At 49.8% G+C, this 15,359-nt stretch overlaps 1 protein-coding gene across 2 annotated transcripts; it reads right to left on the reverse strand.

Annotated features, from left to right (window-relative positions):
- Positions 1-2,136: 2,136 nt before the first annotated feature.
- On the reverse strand, positions 2,137-14,062 carry CDK5RAP3 (CDK5 regulatory subunit associated protein 3). 2 transcript variants are annotated; one of them, XM_053567825.1, is made up of 14 exons: positions 13,911-14,062; positions 13,673-13,718; positions 11,467-11,598; positions 10,994-11,094; positions 9,714-9,762; positions 8,858-9,036; positions 8,519-8,655; positions 8,154-8,298; positions 6,902-7,012; positions 6,450-6,528; positions 5,548-5,636; positions 3,104-3,309; positions 2,573-2,744; positions 2,137-2,469 (listed from the first exon to the last, which is right to left on the reverse strand). In XM_053567825.1, the coding sequence occupies exons 1-14, from the start codon at positions 13,914-13,916 to the stop codon at positions 2,404-2,406; spliced, it is 1,518 nt and encodes a 505-aa protein (XP_053423800.1). In that variant the 5' UTR covers positions 13,917-14,062; the 3' UTR covers positions 2,137-2,403. The 2 variants fall into 2 exon arrangements, with proteins under 2 accessions (XP_053423800.1, XP_053423801.1); XM_053567826.1 differs by lacking the exon at positions 2,137-2,469 and having other exon boundaries at positions 2,614-2,744; positions 2,998-3,309; positions 13,911-14,029.
- Between the last annotated feature and the right edge of the window lie 1,297 nt (positions 14,063-15,359).

Consider the following 15,359-nt stretch of genomic DNA (forward strand, 5'->3'; position numbering starts at 1 on the left):
CCTCCAATTCCTGGGCTTAAGCGATTCTCTTGCTTCAGCCTCCCAAGTAGCTGAGACTACAGGCACCTGCCACAATGCCCGGATATTTTTTGGCTGTAGATGTCATTGTCTGGCAGGCCCGGGTCAGATTTGAACCCACCAGCTCTGGTGTACGTGGCTGGTGCCTTAGGGCGCCGAGCCTCCTAAAATGTTTTTAATCAACCCTGAAAACCTGCCTGCTCAAAACTTAGTCTTCAAGCTCTGCAAGGAGTCCCTAACATCCCTCTTCTTAGAAGGCCATGTTAGGCCAGGATGCAGAGTTTGTATCATTGTTCCCCAAGCCAAAAGTAAGAAAGAGCTCTGTGCCAGGCACTGTTCTAAGAGCTCTGCATATCTTAACGCATGTAATCCTTACAATGACCACTGCGGCGACTCTGAGAGATACAAGTAGGAACCTACATGCAACCAGAGTAAAAGTAAGGGTCTTCAGAAGCAGGTCTGAAGACACAGTCCTTGTTCAGGGTGGACCAGCCTGGAGGGCCCCTTAAGCACCTGCAGCATGGCTGGGAAGGGGGGACCCAGGAAGCTGGGGGGCCAAAGGCAAAGGAGAAAGCCTATGTTATGGGACTAAAAGGTTTTACAAAACCATTTCCCTCAGCCTGGGGGTCAGGGTGGGCCTTCATTTCACCAGTTAAGCAGTAACCTAATCCCTGTAAGTGAGAACAATCCCCTAAGTACATTGCTTACTAAGATGGCCAAAATTTGCTGAGAAAACCCTGTCTAAACCCACTTCCCTTCCTGCGAAAATGGCCAAACCTCAGTGAGTATGACTTCCCTGTACTGACCCCAGGTGGGGCAGGGCAGGCTCTTGTCTGCAAGAGCAGAACAAGAGCTCAGAGGGCTGAACCCAGCCTGCCACAGTCATCTGATCCACACGACTTCTCCTTAAAGCTCCATTCCTGTAAGCAACAGAGTCTGTGGAACAGCTGGCGATTGGGCAAGGGACATTAGAGCGGGCATGGGTAGCATGGCTCAATGAGCTGATGGCTACAGCAAGAGGCTGGCCAGACGGCTGATGGAGCCAGCAGCTGAACAGGTGGGGCAGGAGGTAGCAGGCTTCTCCCAGAGGGAAGGGACCAAAGACAGCAGACAGCTCCTTAGGCCAAGAGCCTCCACAGAGCTAGGGACAGAACACAGTCCACTCAGGCTCCTTTATGCCCTTCTAGTCTAAGGACAGTTTTACCTCCACATTCAATACCAGTATTTTTCCTTTTTCAATTCCTGGACTTGTTATTTCAACCCCCTATCCCTGAAAAGGTGGTGGCCAGGCAAAGATTGGGGGGAAGCGGCAGGTTGACATTAATTGATAGGAGCGGCTCCGAGCAGTTCATGCTGCCTTATCTCTCTCTCCTTTGGATAGCGTGTGTCCGCCGGAGTCCGCGGGGTTGGTGATTAATAGGGGCCATCACTCACTGTCCAGGACGGCTGAAAGGCAGCAGGGAGGGGGCGGCCCTCCCCAGAACTGAGATAACAAGCAGCAGGAATAATGAGTGGTGTCACTCCACTTTTCATTTTGATGGAAAGTCATTACGGGAGTCAACGCCAGCGACAAAGAGCCATGAATCAACTGCTCTGCTATGAAATTAAAATCGAATTGCTGGCCACCCTCAACCCCTACCCTTCTTGGGAAATGGGGATGGGTAGGTGGCTTGGGAGAAGACTGCTATCCTGGGGTGGGCTCCATCCGATCACAGAGCAAGCAGTTATGGGCAGGAAGTGGACAGGCAGCCAGTGAAGGTGACAGCTCTTGTCTCCACCTTGTTTATCAGACCCTTCCTCCCCAAACTGCTTTTTCCCTCTGGCTGGAGGTAAGCTGTGATTAAAAAGAAAATACGGCTTTCCTGGTTCCAACAAGGCTACCACCTAACTGCCTGCCTTGGGCTTCTGGCCTAAGTGGGGCAATCTAGGCTTGACTAAGAGAGAAAGAGCCTAGCTGATCAACCATCCCAGAGCCCCTTGCTAAACAATTTGTGGATGTGGGTACACCTTATCACCAAAAGAGGCTGAAGGCCTGGGAAGCCCACTTGGATCAGAACCCCATGAAAACAGGTGCAGAGCCTCAACTCTAGGCTCAGAGGAACATTACAAGTAACTCGGTAGTGAAAGAGTCTTTGTCTTTTATTAAGTCCATTAGATTAGACTAACTAGAAAGACAAGCTATAGTTTCAGGCAGACGGGTCACAGGGCCAATCAAGACAGCCTCTTGTAGAGAACACAGAGCATCTTTCAAGTGATGGTTCCTTTCTGTGGTTTTCTGTCCTCTAGTCTGCTTGGTTTCTTGCTGGAAAAGCCCCCAGTACATTGGCCCTGACCGTCCCACCTCATCCTGAAGGCTGAGAAAGGCAGGCAGGAACATGGAGGATGTCACAGGGAGGTTCCCATAAGGTTCACAGGGCGCCCGCTATACCTCTTGGAGATGTCAGCTTCAATCTGAAAGATAGCAATACCAAGTGGGCAGAAACTGAGAAGCACAGGGCCTTGTTCTGCAGAAACTGGGCTCCCCTCCCCAGGCAGTTTCCCTTTCCTGTCTCACCAACTTCTGCAGTTCCTTGGTTTTCTCCAGGAGCAGGTCCAGCTTGGGCTCCAGAGCCGCCTGCTCCTGAAGTGCTTCCTGCTGCTTCTGCACCATCAGTGCTTTCTTCAGAGCCAGCAGCTGGGACTGCTTCAGCTTTTGCTGCAGGAACTCAGTGACTCGGTCCACATACCTGTGCAGGGCACTCAGGTGAGGGTGTGGGGTAGCCATGCACCCTGAGCAGCACCATTCAACAGTTGGGAAAGGCAAGGTTTGGGAAACCAAACCCCTAATTGACCTCTCACCTCCCATCCTTAAATCCTTTTCTTTCAAGAAATACCCACTCCCAGTTCCCCTGTCCTACTTAGGAAGCAGATTCTGCCTGCATACATTGAACCACCTCATCTTGTCCCACAAGAATCCCTATCCCCAGCAGAAGGAGATACCTAGGAAGTAGGGATAAGGCCCAAAGGGTCAAGGAAGAAGAGGAAGGATACAAGAAAATAGAGCTGCTCAACATGGCAAAGTCTCGCATCAGGGGGCAAGCCAGACCTCGGTGAGGCCAGGATCATAAACAGGTGTTGCATTCGAAGATTGGTGAGCTGGCCAATCAGATCCTGCAGCACTGACACCATGGTAACCATCTTCTCTTTAGTCTGGCCCTGCAGAATGGCTGGAGCCAGCTGGAACTGGCTCACGGATAGGATATCTGCCTCCTCACTCATCTCTACTGCTCTCTGAGACAAGAAGATCTCGAGCTGAGGATAGAAGAGGAATTGTTTCAAACTGAGACCAGAACTCAGAAGCTAAGTCCTCAGACTGCTCAAAATGCTAGGCAAGAGTGAGATGTGAGGGCCAAACTCTGAGTGAGAAGGGGTAGTGATTTCCCCTTTTACTGCCAGAAACTCAACAACTCAACATGAGGATACCTCTGCCATGGCTCTTTGTCCCCTGTTCATGCATCAGGCCTGCCTAGCTCTGTATGTCAGTGTTCCTCCCCATGCTGTGGATCAGATAACTGAGAAGATGGAGACTAAAAGGGTTCTAACTGTCCAGTAAAAGCATTTATTTTCTCTCCTCGGAAGGAATGAGATTCAACAACTACGAATCCATGTTTGAGAAGCCCTGAATTAAGAAAAGACTGAAAATAATATGAGAACCAGCCACACATCTTGCATCAATCTTATTCTGCCATCAAAAAAAAAATTTTTTTTTTTTTTTTTTTTTTTGAGATAGAGTCTCACTGTGTAACCCTTGGTAGAGTGCTGTGGCATCACAGCTCACAGCAACCTCCAACTCTCTTGCCTCAGCCTCCCGAGTAGCTAGGACAACAGACACCCGCCAGAACGCCCAGCTATTTTTTTGTTGCAGTTTGGCTGGGGCCGGGTTTGAACCCGCCACCCTTGGTATATGGGGCTGGCCAGCGCCCTACTCACTGAGCCACAGGTGCCGCCCCCTGCCATCAAAATTTGATACCTTTATCCTTCTCTCTCCTTGAAGCTGAGAGGATCCTCTCTGGGCAGACAGAGGAGAGAACTAGGTGAGAACTGAGAACTTTCAAGAAACTCTTCCCCAGGCTTGGCACCTGTGCTCAGTGGCTAGGGTGCCAGCCATATACACTGAAGCTGGTGGCTTCAAATCCAGCCTGGAGGGCCTGCCAAACAACAATGACGGCTTGGCACCTGTGGCTCACATGGCTAAGGTGCCAGCCACATACACCTGAAATGGTGGGTTTGAATCCAGCCCAGGCCCACCAAACAACGATTGCTACAACAACAACAAAAATAATAATAATAGCCGGGCATTGTGGCAGGCGCCTGTAGTCCCAGCTACTTGGGAGGCAGAGGTAGGAGAATCGCTTGAGCCCAGGAGTTGAAGGTTGCTGTGTGCTGTGATGCCACGGCACTCTACCCAGGGTGACAGCTTGAGGCACTGTCTCAAAAAAACAAACAAAAACTAACAAACAAAAAAACAATGACAACTGCAACCAAAAAATAGCCGGGCGTTGTGGTGGGCACCTGTAGTCCCAGCTACTTGGGAGGCTGAAGTAAGAGAATCACTTAAACCTAAGAGTTTGAGGTTGCTGTGATGAATGACACCACGGCACTCTACCCGGGGCGATATAGTGAGCTCTGTCTCAAAAAAAGAAAAAAAAAAAAAACTCTTCCCCAACCAGCAGGCTACTGGGAAGGCAAGAGACCTATAGATTAACAGACAGGCCTTCATCGCCCCAATCCCACAATGAGGGTCTGAGAACACTGGCTCCTTACACTGAGCTGCTTAACACCTTAACCCAGGGATCGTACTTAAACACAAATAAGATCAATGTGGCTCCACCAGTTTCTCAGTCTGTTCACAGTCAAATCAAACTTCACACTCTGCTTCTAAGCTCCTCTTCTACTCCCTGCCAGCTTCCTCTCCTCAGCCACACCAGCCTCCTTGTCAGGCAGACACACAAGGCTCGCTCCCATCCCACAGCCTCTGCAGTTGCTGTCTCTGCCTGGGAAGCCCTCCTGGCAGACATATGTATGGCTCTCTCTGCACCATACACCATCTTGATTACAGGTCCCCTTCTCAGTGAGGCCTTCCCTGAACACCAGATACAAAAACCACAGCCCTTTCCAACAACCCTTGTCTCCCTCCCCGTCTTTCTTTTTCTCCATGGCATTTAGTACCATCTAATATACTACGTATTTTACTTATTTATCTCCGTTCTCATCTGCCTTCCTCACTAGAACATAAGCTCCATGAGGTCAAGGACTTTAACTGTCTTGTTCACTTCTCAATTCCTGGTGGCTAAGACAGTATCAGGTCCTTAGGGGTGCTTGATAAATATTAGCTGAATGAATGAGGGTTGTCCTAATAGGTGAGGCTCCTGCTCCAGGCCATGGAAAGCACTCAGCACCCTTCACACAAACAGGGTCAGGTCAGGCATCTGCAGTGAGGCTGCCTATCTTGGTGCCAGGCCACCCCCTATATCTCTGAGATGACAGTACCTCCATGAGCTCATCAATGAACTGATTCCGGGTCTCAGGGTATTCAAGAAGTGTCAGAGCATCTGGGCCCCTTGCTACACCTTCTGGAGCTGCCAGGAAGAGAGACAGAGAAGTGATAAAGGATCTGAGAACCAGAGAAGAAAAAGACCCTCAAGTTTCAGAAGCCCTGGTGGATTAATATGGACACAGACTTGCTGCCCTAAAGCCAACCTTCTTCCTGTCCCAGCCAAGGCGGAAGGTTACCCTTTCCAAGGTGACTCAGCTTTAATTAGGCTCTAAATTCCAACCCCCCACCCCCACCCCCAGCAGAGCTGGGTTCAGGGAAGCAGAAGGCTGCTCTCTGCTCTGGCGGGCAGCGGGAGATGAAGTTTCATCCTGCACTGCCCTCTAGTGGCTCAGATGTGGCTATACCATCTATGCAGATGGGAATGGGGCCAGGTCAGACTCCAGGGTCCACCCACTCCCCTGGAACCGCAACCCTAGAATAGCTCTCTAAAAAGTTGGGTCTCTAATTTAAAGTTGAGTTTCTAGAATTAATTTTAAGAACTTCTCTCAGTCCCCCTCCCCTCACATCCTCATCAAGATTCCTGGAAACAGGCAGGCCCAGTGGTTAACAAGGGCATGTAATCCTCTGTAATCCTATCTCTTTGGGAGGCCAAGGCAGGAGGACTGCCTGAGCTTAGGAGTTAGAGACCAGCCTGAGCAAGAGTGAGAACCCCATCTCTACTAAAAATAGTAAAGCTAGCCAGGCGTTGTGGTAGGCACCTGTACTTGGGAGGGTGAAGCAACATGATCTCTCAGCCCAAGAGTTTATATGAGAAGCCCCATCACAGCAGTGCATTTTTTGTTTCTAGAGACATGGGGACCCTGGCGCATGGCACTTTCACCAGGGCTGCACTTACCCTGGGTCCCTGCTTCCAACACTGTGATCTGCAGAGCAGCTGCACTGTCTCCCCAGTCTATCCCATCAGCCCCAGGGTCCTGAAAGGAGAGCAAAGAACCCAGCAATGTTGGGAGAATTTTCCTGAGCCAAGGAGCCATTGATGACTTCAATGCACAGTCCAGTTGCATTAAGGACTTGCAGCCCTGACGTAGATGGCAAATATGGCAGTGTAGACCAGTTTATGTTGCTACCCCTACTTTGGAGAGTTACCACCTGCCTATAACCTCACACCTTGGCCCAAACACCAGGTTAAAACTCTGATTTGTCACTTTTGAAATTCTGCCTTCCTTGGACTACACCTCATCTTAGAGATATGAACTTTAAGTGATACCTTTAAAGACTCAAATGACCCTTTTGTTATGGTTAAAGTAGGGATCATAGAGAGATAGACTGAGAAGGCACCCTACTAACCTTTGAGTCTGATTCCAGGGATATGCCCCAGTCAATTCCAGTAGCCGTGGCAGAGATGCCAGGGTTAGTCCCCTCAGAAACTGCTTCCAGCCTGAAGTCGCCCCAATCAATCTAGAAGGGGAAAAGAATGTTAGCTTGCAGAAGGTAGTTAAAATAAAGGGATGGCTACCTTCCCACAGGCCTCAGCTGCTTCTATAGGGAACATGCTGTTCAAATGCAATAGCTTGCAAGGTACCTCAAAGAAAGCCCATTTTCTGAGAGCTCATGCAATGGAGGGTTCTTAGCTCAAAGCAAACCAACTTGCTGAGCACTAGCCTACATTCAGAAAAATAAAGGGACTGAAAAAAAAAAAAAAAAAGAAAAAGAAAGGGACTGGGTGTGGTGGCTCATGCCTATAATCCTAGCACTCTAAGAGACTGAGGCGGGTGGATTGTCTGAGCTCAGGAGTTCGAGACCAGCCTGAACCAGAGCAAGACCCTGTCTCAAAAAAAAAAAAAATAAATAAATAAATAAATAAAATAGCCAGGGGCTGGGCGTGGTGGTACACACCCGTAATCCTAGCACTCTGGGAGGCCGAGTCAGGTGGACTGCCTGAGCTCATAGGTTCAAGATCAGCCTGAGCCAGAGTGAGACCCCCGTCTCTAAAAATATCTGGGCTTTGTAGCGGGTGCCTGTCATCCCAGCTACTTGGGAAGCTGAGGCAAGAGAATCACTTGAGCCCAAGAGTTGGAGGTTGCTGTGAGCTATGATGCTAAGGCACTCTACTGAGGGTGACAAAGTAAGATTCTAGCAAAAAAAAAAAAAAAAAAGGAAACATAAAGGAGTAGGGCCTTTTTTTTTTTTGTAGAGACAGAGTCTCACTTTATCACCTCGGTAGAGTGCCATGGTGTCACACAGCTCACAGCAACTTCCAACTCCTGGGCTTAGGCAATTCTCTTGCCTCGGCCTCCCAAGTAGCTGGGACTGTAGGCACCCACCACAACACCCGGTTACTTTTTTGTTGTTGCAGTTTAGCCAGGGCCAAGTTTGAACCCGCCACCCTCAGTATATGGGGCCAGCGCCCTACCCACTGAGCCACAGGCACTGCCCAGGAGTAGGGCCTTCTGAGCCCTTCTATCTATAAGGCTAAAAAATTCCCCTTCTTTCCTTTTGGGACTACAAATCCAGGTCCTGGAGCTGCGCTGCCTGTGGGAGAGTGAGGCAGTAGCTCCTACCCCTGTGGCAGGAGGTGCTCATAGGAGGCTTGTCTTACCGCATCTTCTTCCACCTGCTCAGGAGGCTCCTCAAGATGCGGCCGCTCCACCACAGAGGGTTCTGTCCCTGTCCTCCACTCATACACTGTTGAGTTTCCCCGCTTCTGCACAAACCGCAGCATTGGCAATACCTGCTCTGTGGGGCTTCAACAGAGCATGTAACTGATTCTTCTACTGACCACTCATGAAGCCAACACCAGGTTTCAGCAGCCTGGGCTATATGGTCAAATGGGCAAGGCTCCCACTAGTTCAAGGGGGCAAAGCTCAAATGTCATGTGGGAAAGATATAAGTGGAGAAGAGAGACAAGCCAGGATACACAGGTGAACCATACCCTTGCTCGAGAGAAGCTGAGGTTCTCTTTACCTTTCACACACAAACTCCACACAGGCCTGGTACAGGTTGATGGCTTCCCCCAGAGACTGAGCCTTGGCCCCAATCTCAGCCAGCTGACTCGGCAGGTCCTTCACCAGGGCCAGCAGTTCTCTTCGGACATTGTCTCCCTAGAGAGAGTAGGCGAGGGGGGCTGAGACAGAAATGAGAGGTGGAAGGTGGAGTCCAGAAAACTAAAGAAGACATCCAAAAACCAGAGAAAGGCAAGACTAGTCCAAGAGGGGGCCCAACCCAGCCGGATGAGGGCTCAGGCCCAGGAAAACAGACAGAGGCCAGGCGCCCTCCCGCTGCCAGGAGCCCGCTCCCACTCACCGTGATGCCATACTGCTTGCAAGAGTGGAAGAACTGCTCCCGCATCTCAGCGGCCCCTGCCTGGCCCTCTTCCTCCTTGCGACTGTATTCTTGCTGCAGCTGCTGGCACTTGGCAATCTGCTTCTTCAGTGAGGGGATCTCATAGTTGACATTCCGAACCAGGAGGCTAGCGAGTTCCACTGAGAAGCATCCAGGAAACTCAGCCCAAGACATACACATGTAAAATGAGCATGCCCCACTATACCCAAACACACACACTCTCCAGGGCTGGTGAGGAGCGTGAGGTCAGCCTCCTAGCCCCTCCCCTTCCCAGTGGTGGAGCCTAAGACAAGTTATTTAACCTCTCTAATCTAACCCTCGTCTGTAAAATAGTGCCAATGATATTTATTGCGACAGAAGCCATATAAAACACCAAGCACAATTTCTTACATTTGATAGGTGCTCAGTAAATATTAGCTATTACTAGTAATAATAAAACTATTCAGAAACACAACCCACACTACTACCAGCCCTTCAGAGGCTCTCTCTTAGGTACCTATGTGGCCCCCAGGATGATCTCTGCCCTTTCTGCCTAGTATAGAATGAGGTATGGAGGAGGTGGGGGCAGCACATACCCCCCTCACCAAGAGAACCCACATATAACTGCTTGGCCAGGTACAGAAAATACCTGCTACCTGCCTGATCCGCCTCCTCCCCGAGCTCCCTGGTGAAATGATTTTCCCTCCTACAGACAAGCAACATCTATACTCCAGCCTCTGCTCACAGACAGACTATGCCTTTTATAAATCTGGTATCACAGAACCCTGGGAGTAGGTTTCCCCATAGATGCCAGGTCTTCCAGCTTGGGCCACTTTACCTAAGTAGGTATTGTCCTTTTCATACAAGGCTACAATCTCCTGCCAATCCTGAGTAAGAACAGAAAGAGGAAGTAAGCCAAAAAGCACTTGACGGCCAGTTCAATCCCCAAACAGGGGACGCTCTCCTAGCCTTCACATCACATTAAACACAAACTTCTTTTATTTTTTGAGACAGTCTCACTTTGTTACCCTAGAAGAGAATGGCATCAAAGCTCACAGCAACCTCAATCTCTTGGGCTCAAGTGATTCTCTTGCCTCAGCCTCCCAAGTAGCTGGGACTCCAGGCGCCCACCACGACACCCAGCTATTTTTAGAGACGGGGGTCTTACTCTTGGTCAGGCTCATCTTGAACCTGTGAGCTCAGGACAATCCACCCGCTTTTGCCTCCCAGAGTGCTAGGATTACAGGTGTGAGCTACTGCGCCCAGCCAAACACAAACTTCTGTTTTTTTTTTTTTTGTAGAGACAGAGTCTCACTGTACCGCCCTCGGGTAGAGTGCCATGGCGTCACATGGCTCACAGCAACCTCTAACTCTTGGGCTTACGCAATTCTCCTGCCTCAGCCTCCCGAGCAGCTGGGACTACAGGCGCCCGCCACAACGCCCGGCTATTTTTTTGTTGCAGTTTGGCCGGGGCTGGGTTTGAACCCGCCACCCTCGGCATAGGGGGCCGGCGCCCTACTCACTGAGCCACAGGCGCCGCCCCAAACACAAACTTCTTATTGTCCTTCAACTCGTGACACTGGCTGGACTACCCACTTTATTTTCAGAGTGCCTTTCACACACAAACCAAGCAATTGATCTCCATAGCAGCAGGTCTGAAAATTTAAGCCCAGGGGTAGGATATACTTTTGGTATAAACTTATAAAGACAGAGTGAAAGTTCAGCAAATATTCTTTTTTTTTTTAATTGAGACAGAGTCTTACTATGTCGCCCTTGGTAGAATGCCATGGCATCACAGCTCACAGCAACCTTAAACTCTTGGGCTTAAGCAATTCTCTTGCCTCAGACTCCCAAGTAGTTGGGATTACAGGCACCCGCTGCAACACCCGGCTATTTTGTTGTTGTTGTTGCTGTTGTTTTTAGCTGGCCCAGGCTGGGTTCGAACCTGCCAGCCTCGGTGTATGTGGCCAGAGCCCTACCCACTGAGCTACAGGCACTGCCCACAGCAAATATTCTATGCAGGCATCTCCACTGGATCTTTAGAGAGACCGGAAAGGCTCTGACCCCTCAGACTGGGTGTCCCCAGCTGCACATTACCAGCCTTCGGCCCATACTTGCCTTCATCCGCTGTGAAGAGTACCGGCCAAAAATATTTTTTGTGGAGGCCTCAGTGCTTTTGAGAAGGTCCACAATTCTTAAGCAGTGGAAGTAGTGAATGTCTGGAAAACAAAGGGGAGTGAGGACTTTCAGAACTACAATATCTTCCTCACTGACTGGGGCCATGGTAGATAGCAGACTTAGATATACTCTACTGCCAATAATTTTAGCATGTAGCTCTTTCCTTCATCATTTCACATTGAAAGAAACCAGCATCTATACCCCAAATGAAAATATTTCTCTCTCTCTCTAGGTCAGTGGTTCTCAACCTTCCTAATGTCATGACCCTTTAATACAGTTCCTGTGGGTGGTGACCCACAGGTTGAGAACCACTGCTCTAGGGTCACCCCTAGCAGCTAAATAAGGGAGTAGCTCAGCTAGTACATACTACTCCAGGAAAGAGGGGACTCCAGTGACAGCCCCAAAGTACTCACAGGACCCAGAGAGCAACTGGGCTATCTCTTCACTCTCTGGCATATCCTGGATGGCAGCATTGATCTTCTCCCGGATCGTCAGCACCAGACTCTGCCATTTCAGGTTGCAGTGCCTTCTGTCCACCAGCCAGTCTACATGAGAAACACCAAATCTCAGCATTCTCATCCATACAACTAAAGTTCCGACACTAATTCAGTGAAATACACTGAGATACTGGTCTAAAAGTTGTCTTTATATTGGTTAAGGTATGAGGGTCATGGGAAGATGTGAAAAAGAGGCCCAAAAAGATGCCTGGGGCTACACAGACTCTAACAATCTCATTTTATCCGCAGTGTGATTTTTATAGAGCAACTGCCTGTATCCCAGGGATAAAGAAAAACTTTAAATTGGTCTTGGCATGAAAGCACCACTTTTGACCATTCTAAATTCTCCATAATATTTTTGCTTCGGTAGGTAATTATATCTTTCTTATTGTAAGAGGATGCTGCTCAACTTCCACTTCCTCAGGGCTAGGATTAACCATCACAATGGAAAATACAAGATGGTTATGCCAAGTACCTACAGCATCCTAAAGACTAGATAACATTCTTTTTTTTTTCTCTCTTTTTTTTTTTGTAGAGACAGAGTCTCACTTTATGGCCCTCGGTAGAGTGCGGTGGCCTCACACAGCTCACAGCAACCTCCAACTCATGGGCTTAAGCGATTCTCTTGCCTCAGCCTCCCGAGTAGCTGGGACTACAGGCGCCCGCCACAACGCCCGGCTATTTTTTTGTTGCAGTTTGGCCGGGGCTGGGTTTGAACCCTCCGCCCTCGGCACATGGGGCCGGCGCCCTACTCACTGAGCCACAGGCGCTGCCCGAGACTAGATAACATTCTTAACAGTGAAGTACACGCTGTACATGTGAAGACCAGTGGGAATGACCTTTTGGAGTTTGGGCCTGGAGTTGTGGGTTGAGTACCAAGCACCATTCCTCCGTAGGAGAGAGCAGGCTTTGTGGTCAGATGGTTGTGGATTCTAACTACCAAGCTTCTTGGGTGAGTCTCTCTACCTCTGTGCCTCAGTTTCTCCACGTGTAAAATGGCGATCAGAGGACACATCGTAGAATGGGGAATGCAGGTAAACATGTAAAACACTGAGCGCTGATTGCATCCGACACATAAGGACTCTAAGTCTTAGTGATCTTCATTTTTTTTTTTTTTTTGGCCGGGGCTGGGTTTGAACCCACCACCTCCGGCATATGGGACCGGCGCCCTACTCCTTGAGCCACAGGCGCCGCCCGTGATCTTCATTTTTATATCAAGTGCCTAAGTACAGAGCAAACCCTCAATAAACTGTTGTTTTAATGGTCATTTTCATGACCAAGAACAAGCTCACACACCAAGACTGTACCTGAGCTGACAAACTGGGGACAAATACAAAGTGAAGCTAAAGAAGCTCCACTAGTGGCCACTGAATAGGACTAAATGCCCCCATATAGTGCTAAATTCAGATTCTACCAACTGGTCAAACACTGGGGTCTCACAATACTATCAGTTATACTCTTTTGCCATATTTCTCTCAAGTTTTCAGAAAGAAAAATTTTGTAGATGTCACAGAAGTAGAAGCAGTGGGCTGAGGTGATTTGACAGATGCTATCTCAAGGAAGAGTAGCATCAAATTAATGAATCTAATATGGATTTAAAAATGCCAGGAGCCATGCAAATGCCCTGGCATTGTCAGATGAAGAGGCCCTTCTCTGGCTCTGAACTGGGAAGGAGGTATGTAGACCAGATACAGACAACCCAGACATGCCCTGGCCACGAAAAGGTCTTTGTTTCCAAATGGTTGCTAGGTCCCTCTTTCTCCTAAAAACCAAGGAGAGATGGACCACTTTAAAAAGAAAGGAAGTAAAGATTTTTCCTGGCATAATGTAAAAAGCATGAACATTGAGTCAGACAGACTCCAATTCAGAACTGCCATTTTGTTGACTGTTTCTTTAAAAAGGCATTTATCCCGTCCCTGAATGATATGATTTGATAACATGTGTTACAAATGTTTAAGTAGTTCTCAGCGAGGCAGGTCTGGCCACAGATGGGAACATAGAACAAGGTGAGCGGTCAGCACCACAACCTGGGCTTTCAGGCATCAGAACTCCTGGCTGTTGGCAACAGGGGGCAAAAAACAGGCCTCCCCCCGACAGCCAGCCGCAGGGCGCTCCCTCCTACCGAGCAGCTTGCTGGTCTGGATGTCGATGGGCACGTGCTGATGGTCCTGGCGGGAAACACGATGGGAAGAGGGGTGTGAGAGCGGGGAAGGGACGCGCAACTCGAGCTCTCCTTTCACAGTCCCAACCGCCACCCTTCAGGGCCAGAACGACCCGCAGGAAAGCGCCTGGTGGATAGCCGAGGGCGCGGGTCAGGGGTCCTACGCCGGTTCCCACTCCCCCAGCTCCTGTCCCCACACCTGCATCTTGCCTTCACTTCCGCTTCCGGCCGGAGACCTCGGCCTCCCCTTGCCACCTCGCTCTACCACCAATCCAGTGCCGGTGTAGCAGAGCTTCGATTTAGGCACAAACGGGCCTCCTTCGGCCACGTCACCGTCTTCCGCAGAGCCAATCAGGGCACACGCTCCATCCCCCGCAGCAAGCCCCGCCCATCCCTAGCCTCCGAATGGCTGAGCCCGGGAGGGGCGGGAGAACAAGGGACAGCCAATGGGAGACTCGAGGCGGGCTCAGGACCGGGGAGGGGCGGGGGCGCCTGGAAAAGGCTGCAGCGGCGGCCCGCTCGCGGCAGGTGGCGCCCGAGAGCTCGGCGGGGAAGCTTCTTCCTCGGGCGGACACAGAGCCCTCTCGCTGCAGATAAACGTGTCTGCAGACGGGGTTCAAACCTAGTGCCGCTCTGTGAGCTGTTGAAAAGGCTTTCTGCCTTCCTTGTCTCGTTATACCCATTGTAGCAGTTTTTAGGTCTCTTGTGGCACTTGCCACGCTTTGCCTTCTCATTCAGTTTGTCTTATAAACATGGCTGAGAATGCTATGTGTTGGGCGACCAGGACAGGGGAAGAGGAGTGGGAAGGGTCCAGGAGGCGACCCAAAGACAACATCTAAGTTGAGTCTTAAAGAAAAAACTGCAAAAAGAGGGTTTATGTAGGGAAGGATGGTTCTGGATGGAGGAGATTGCACAGATAAGCTTTGGCGGTCAGAAATGGCAAAAGGAGTGTAGGGAACAACAGGCAGACAAGACGGGCAACATAATTTGTGGGGTCTAGTACAAAATGAAAATGCAGAATCCCTTGTTAAAGAAGCATTGCAACGGGCCATAGTGGCTCACACGGGTAATCCTAGCACTTTGGGAGGCTAAAGCGGGAGGATCACTTCAGGCCAAGAGTTTGAGACCAGCTTGGACCACCTTGAACAACCCAGTGAGACCCTGTCTCTACAAAATTTTTTTAAAAATTAGCCAGAGCCGGGTGCGGTGGCTCACGCCTGTAATCCTAGCACTCTGGGAGGTCTAGGTGGGTGGATTTCCTGAGTTTAGGAGTTGGAGACCAGCCTGAGCAAGAGTGAGACCCTTGTCTCTTAAAATAGCCTGGTGTTGTGGTGGGCACCTGTAGTCCCAGCTACTTGGGAGGCTGAGGTGAGAAGATTGTTTGAACCCAAGAGTTTGAGGTTGTTGTGAGCTATGATGTTATGGCATTCTACGAAGGACCACAAAGGAAGACTCTGTCTCAAACAGAAAAAAAAAAAAAATTAGCCAGGCATGGCAATGCATACCTGTAGTCCCAGCTATGCAAGAGGGTCCTTTGAACCAGAAGTTTGAGAATACAGTGATCTATGATCAGGCCACTGCACTCTAGACTGGGCAAGAGAGGGAGATCTTGTCTCAAAAAAAAAGAAAACGTTGGCTTGGCACCTGT

Source organism: Nycticebus coucang, chromosome 18 (genome assembly GCF_027406575.1).
Source record: "Nycticebus coucang isolate mNycCou1 chromosome 18, mNycCou1.pri, whole genome shotgun sequence".
Taxonomy (NCBI): Eukaryota; Metazoa; Chordata; class Mammalia; order Primates; family Lorisidae; genus Nycticebus; species Nycticebus coucang.

Excerpts from the sequence above, each read along its gene's own strand:
- CDK5RAP3 (XM_053567825.1), bottom strand. Across the intron at positions 9,763-10,993 it reads ACTCTTCACAGCGGATGAAG|GATTGGCAGGAGATTGTAGC; the intron begins GCAAGTATGGGC and ends GTTCTTACTCAG. Across the intron at positions 2,745-3,103 it reads ATGATCCTGGCCTCACCGAG|GTATGTGGACCGAGTCACTG; the intron begins GTCTGGCTTGCC and ends TGCCCTGCACAG.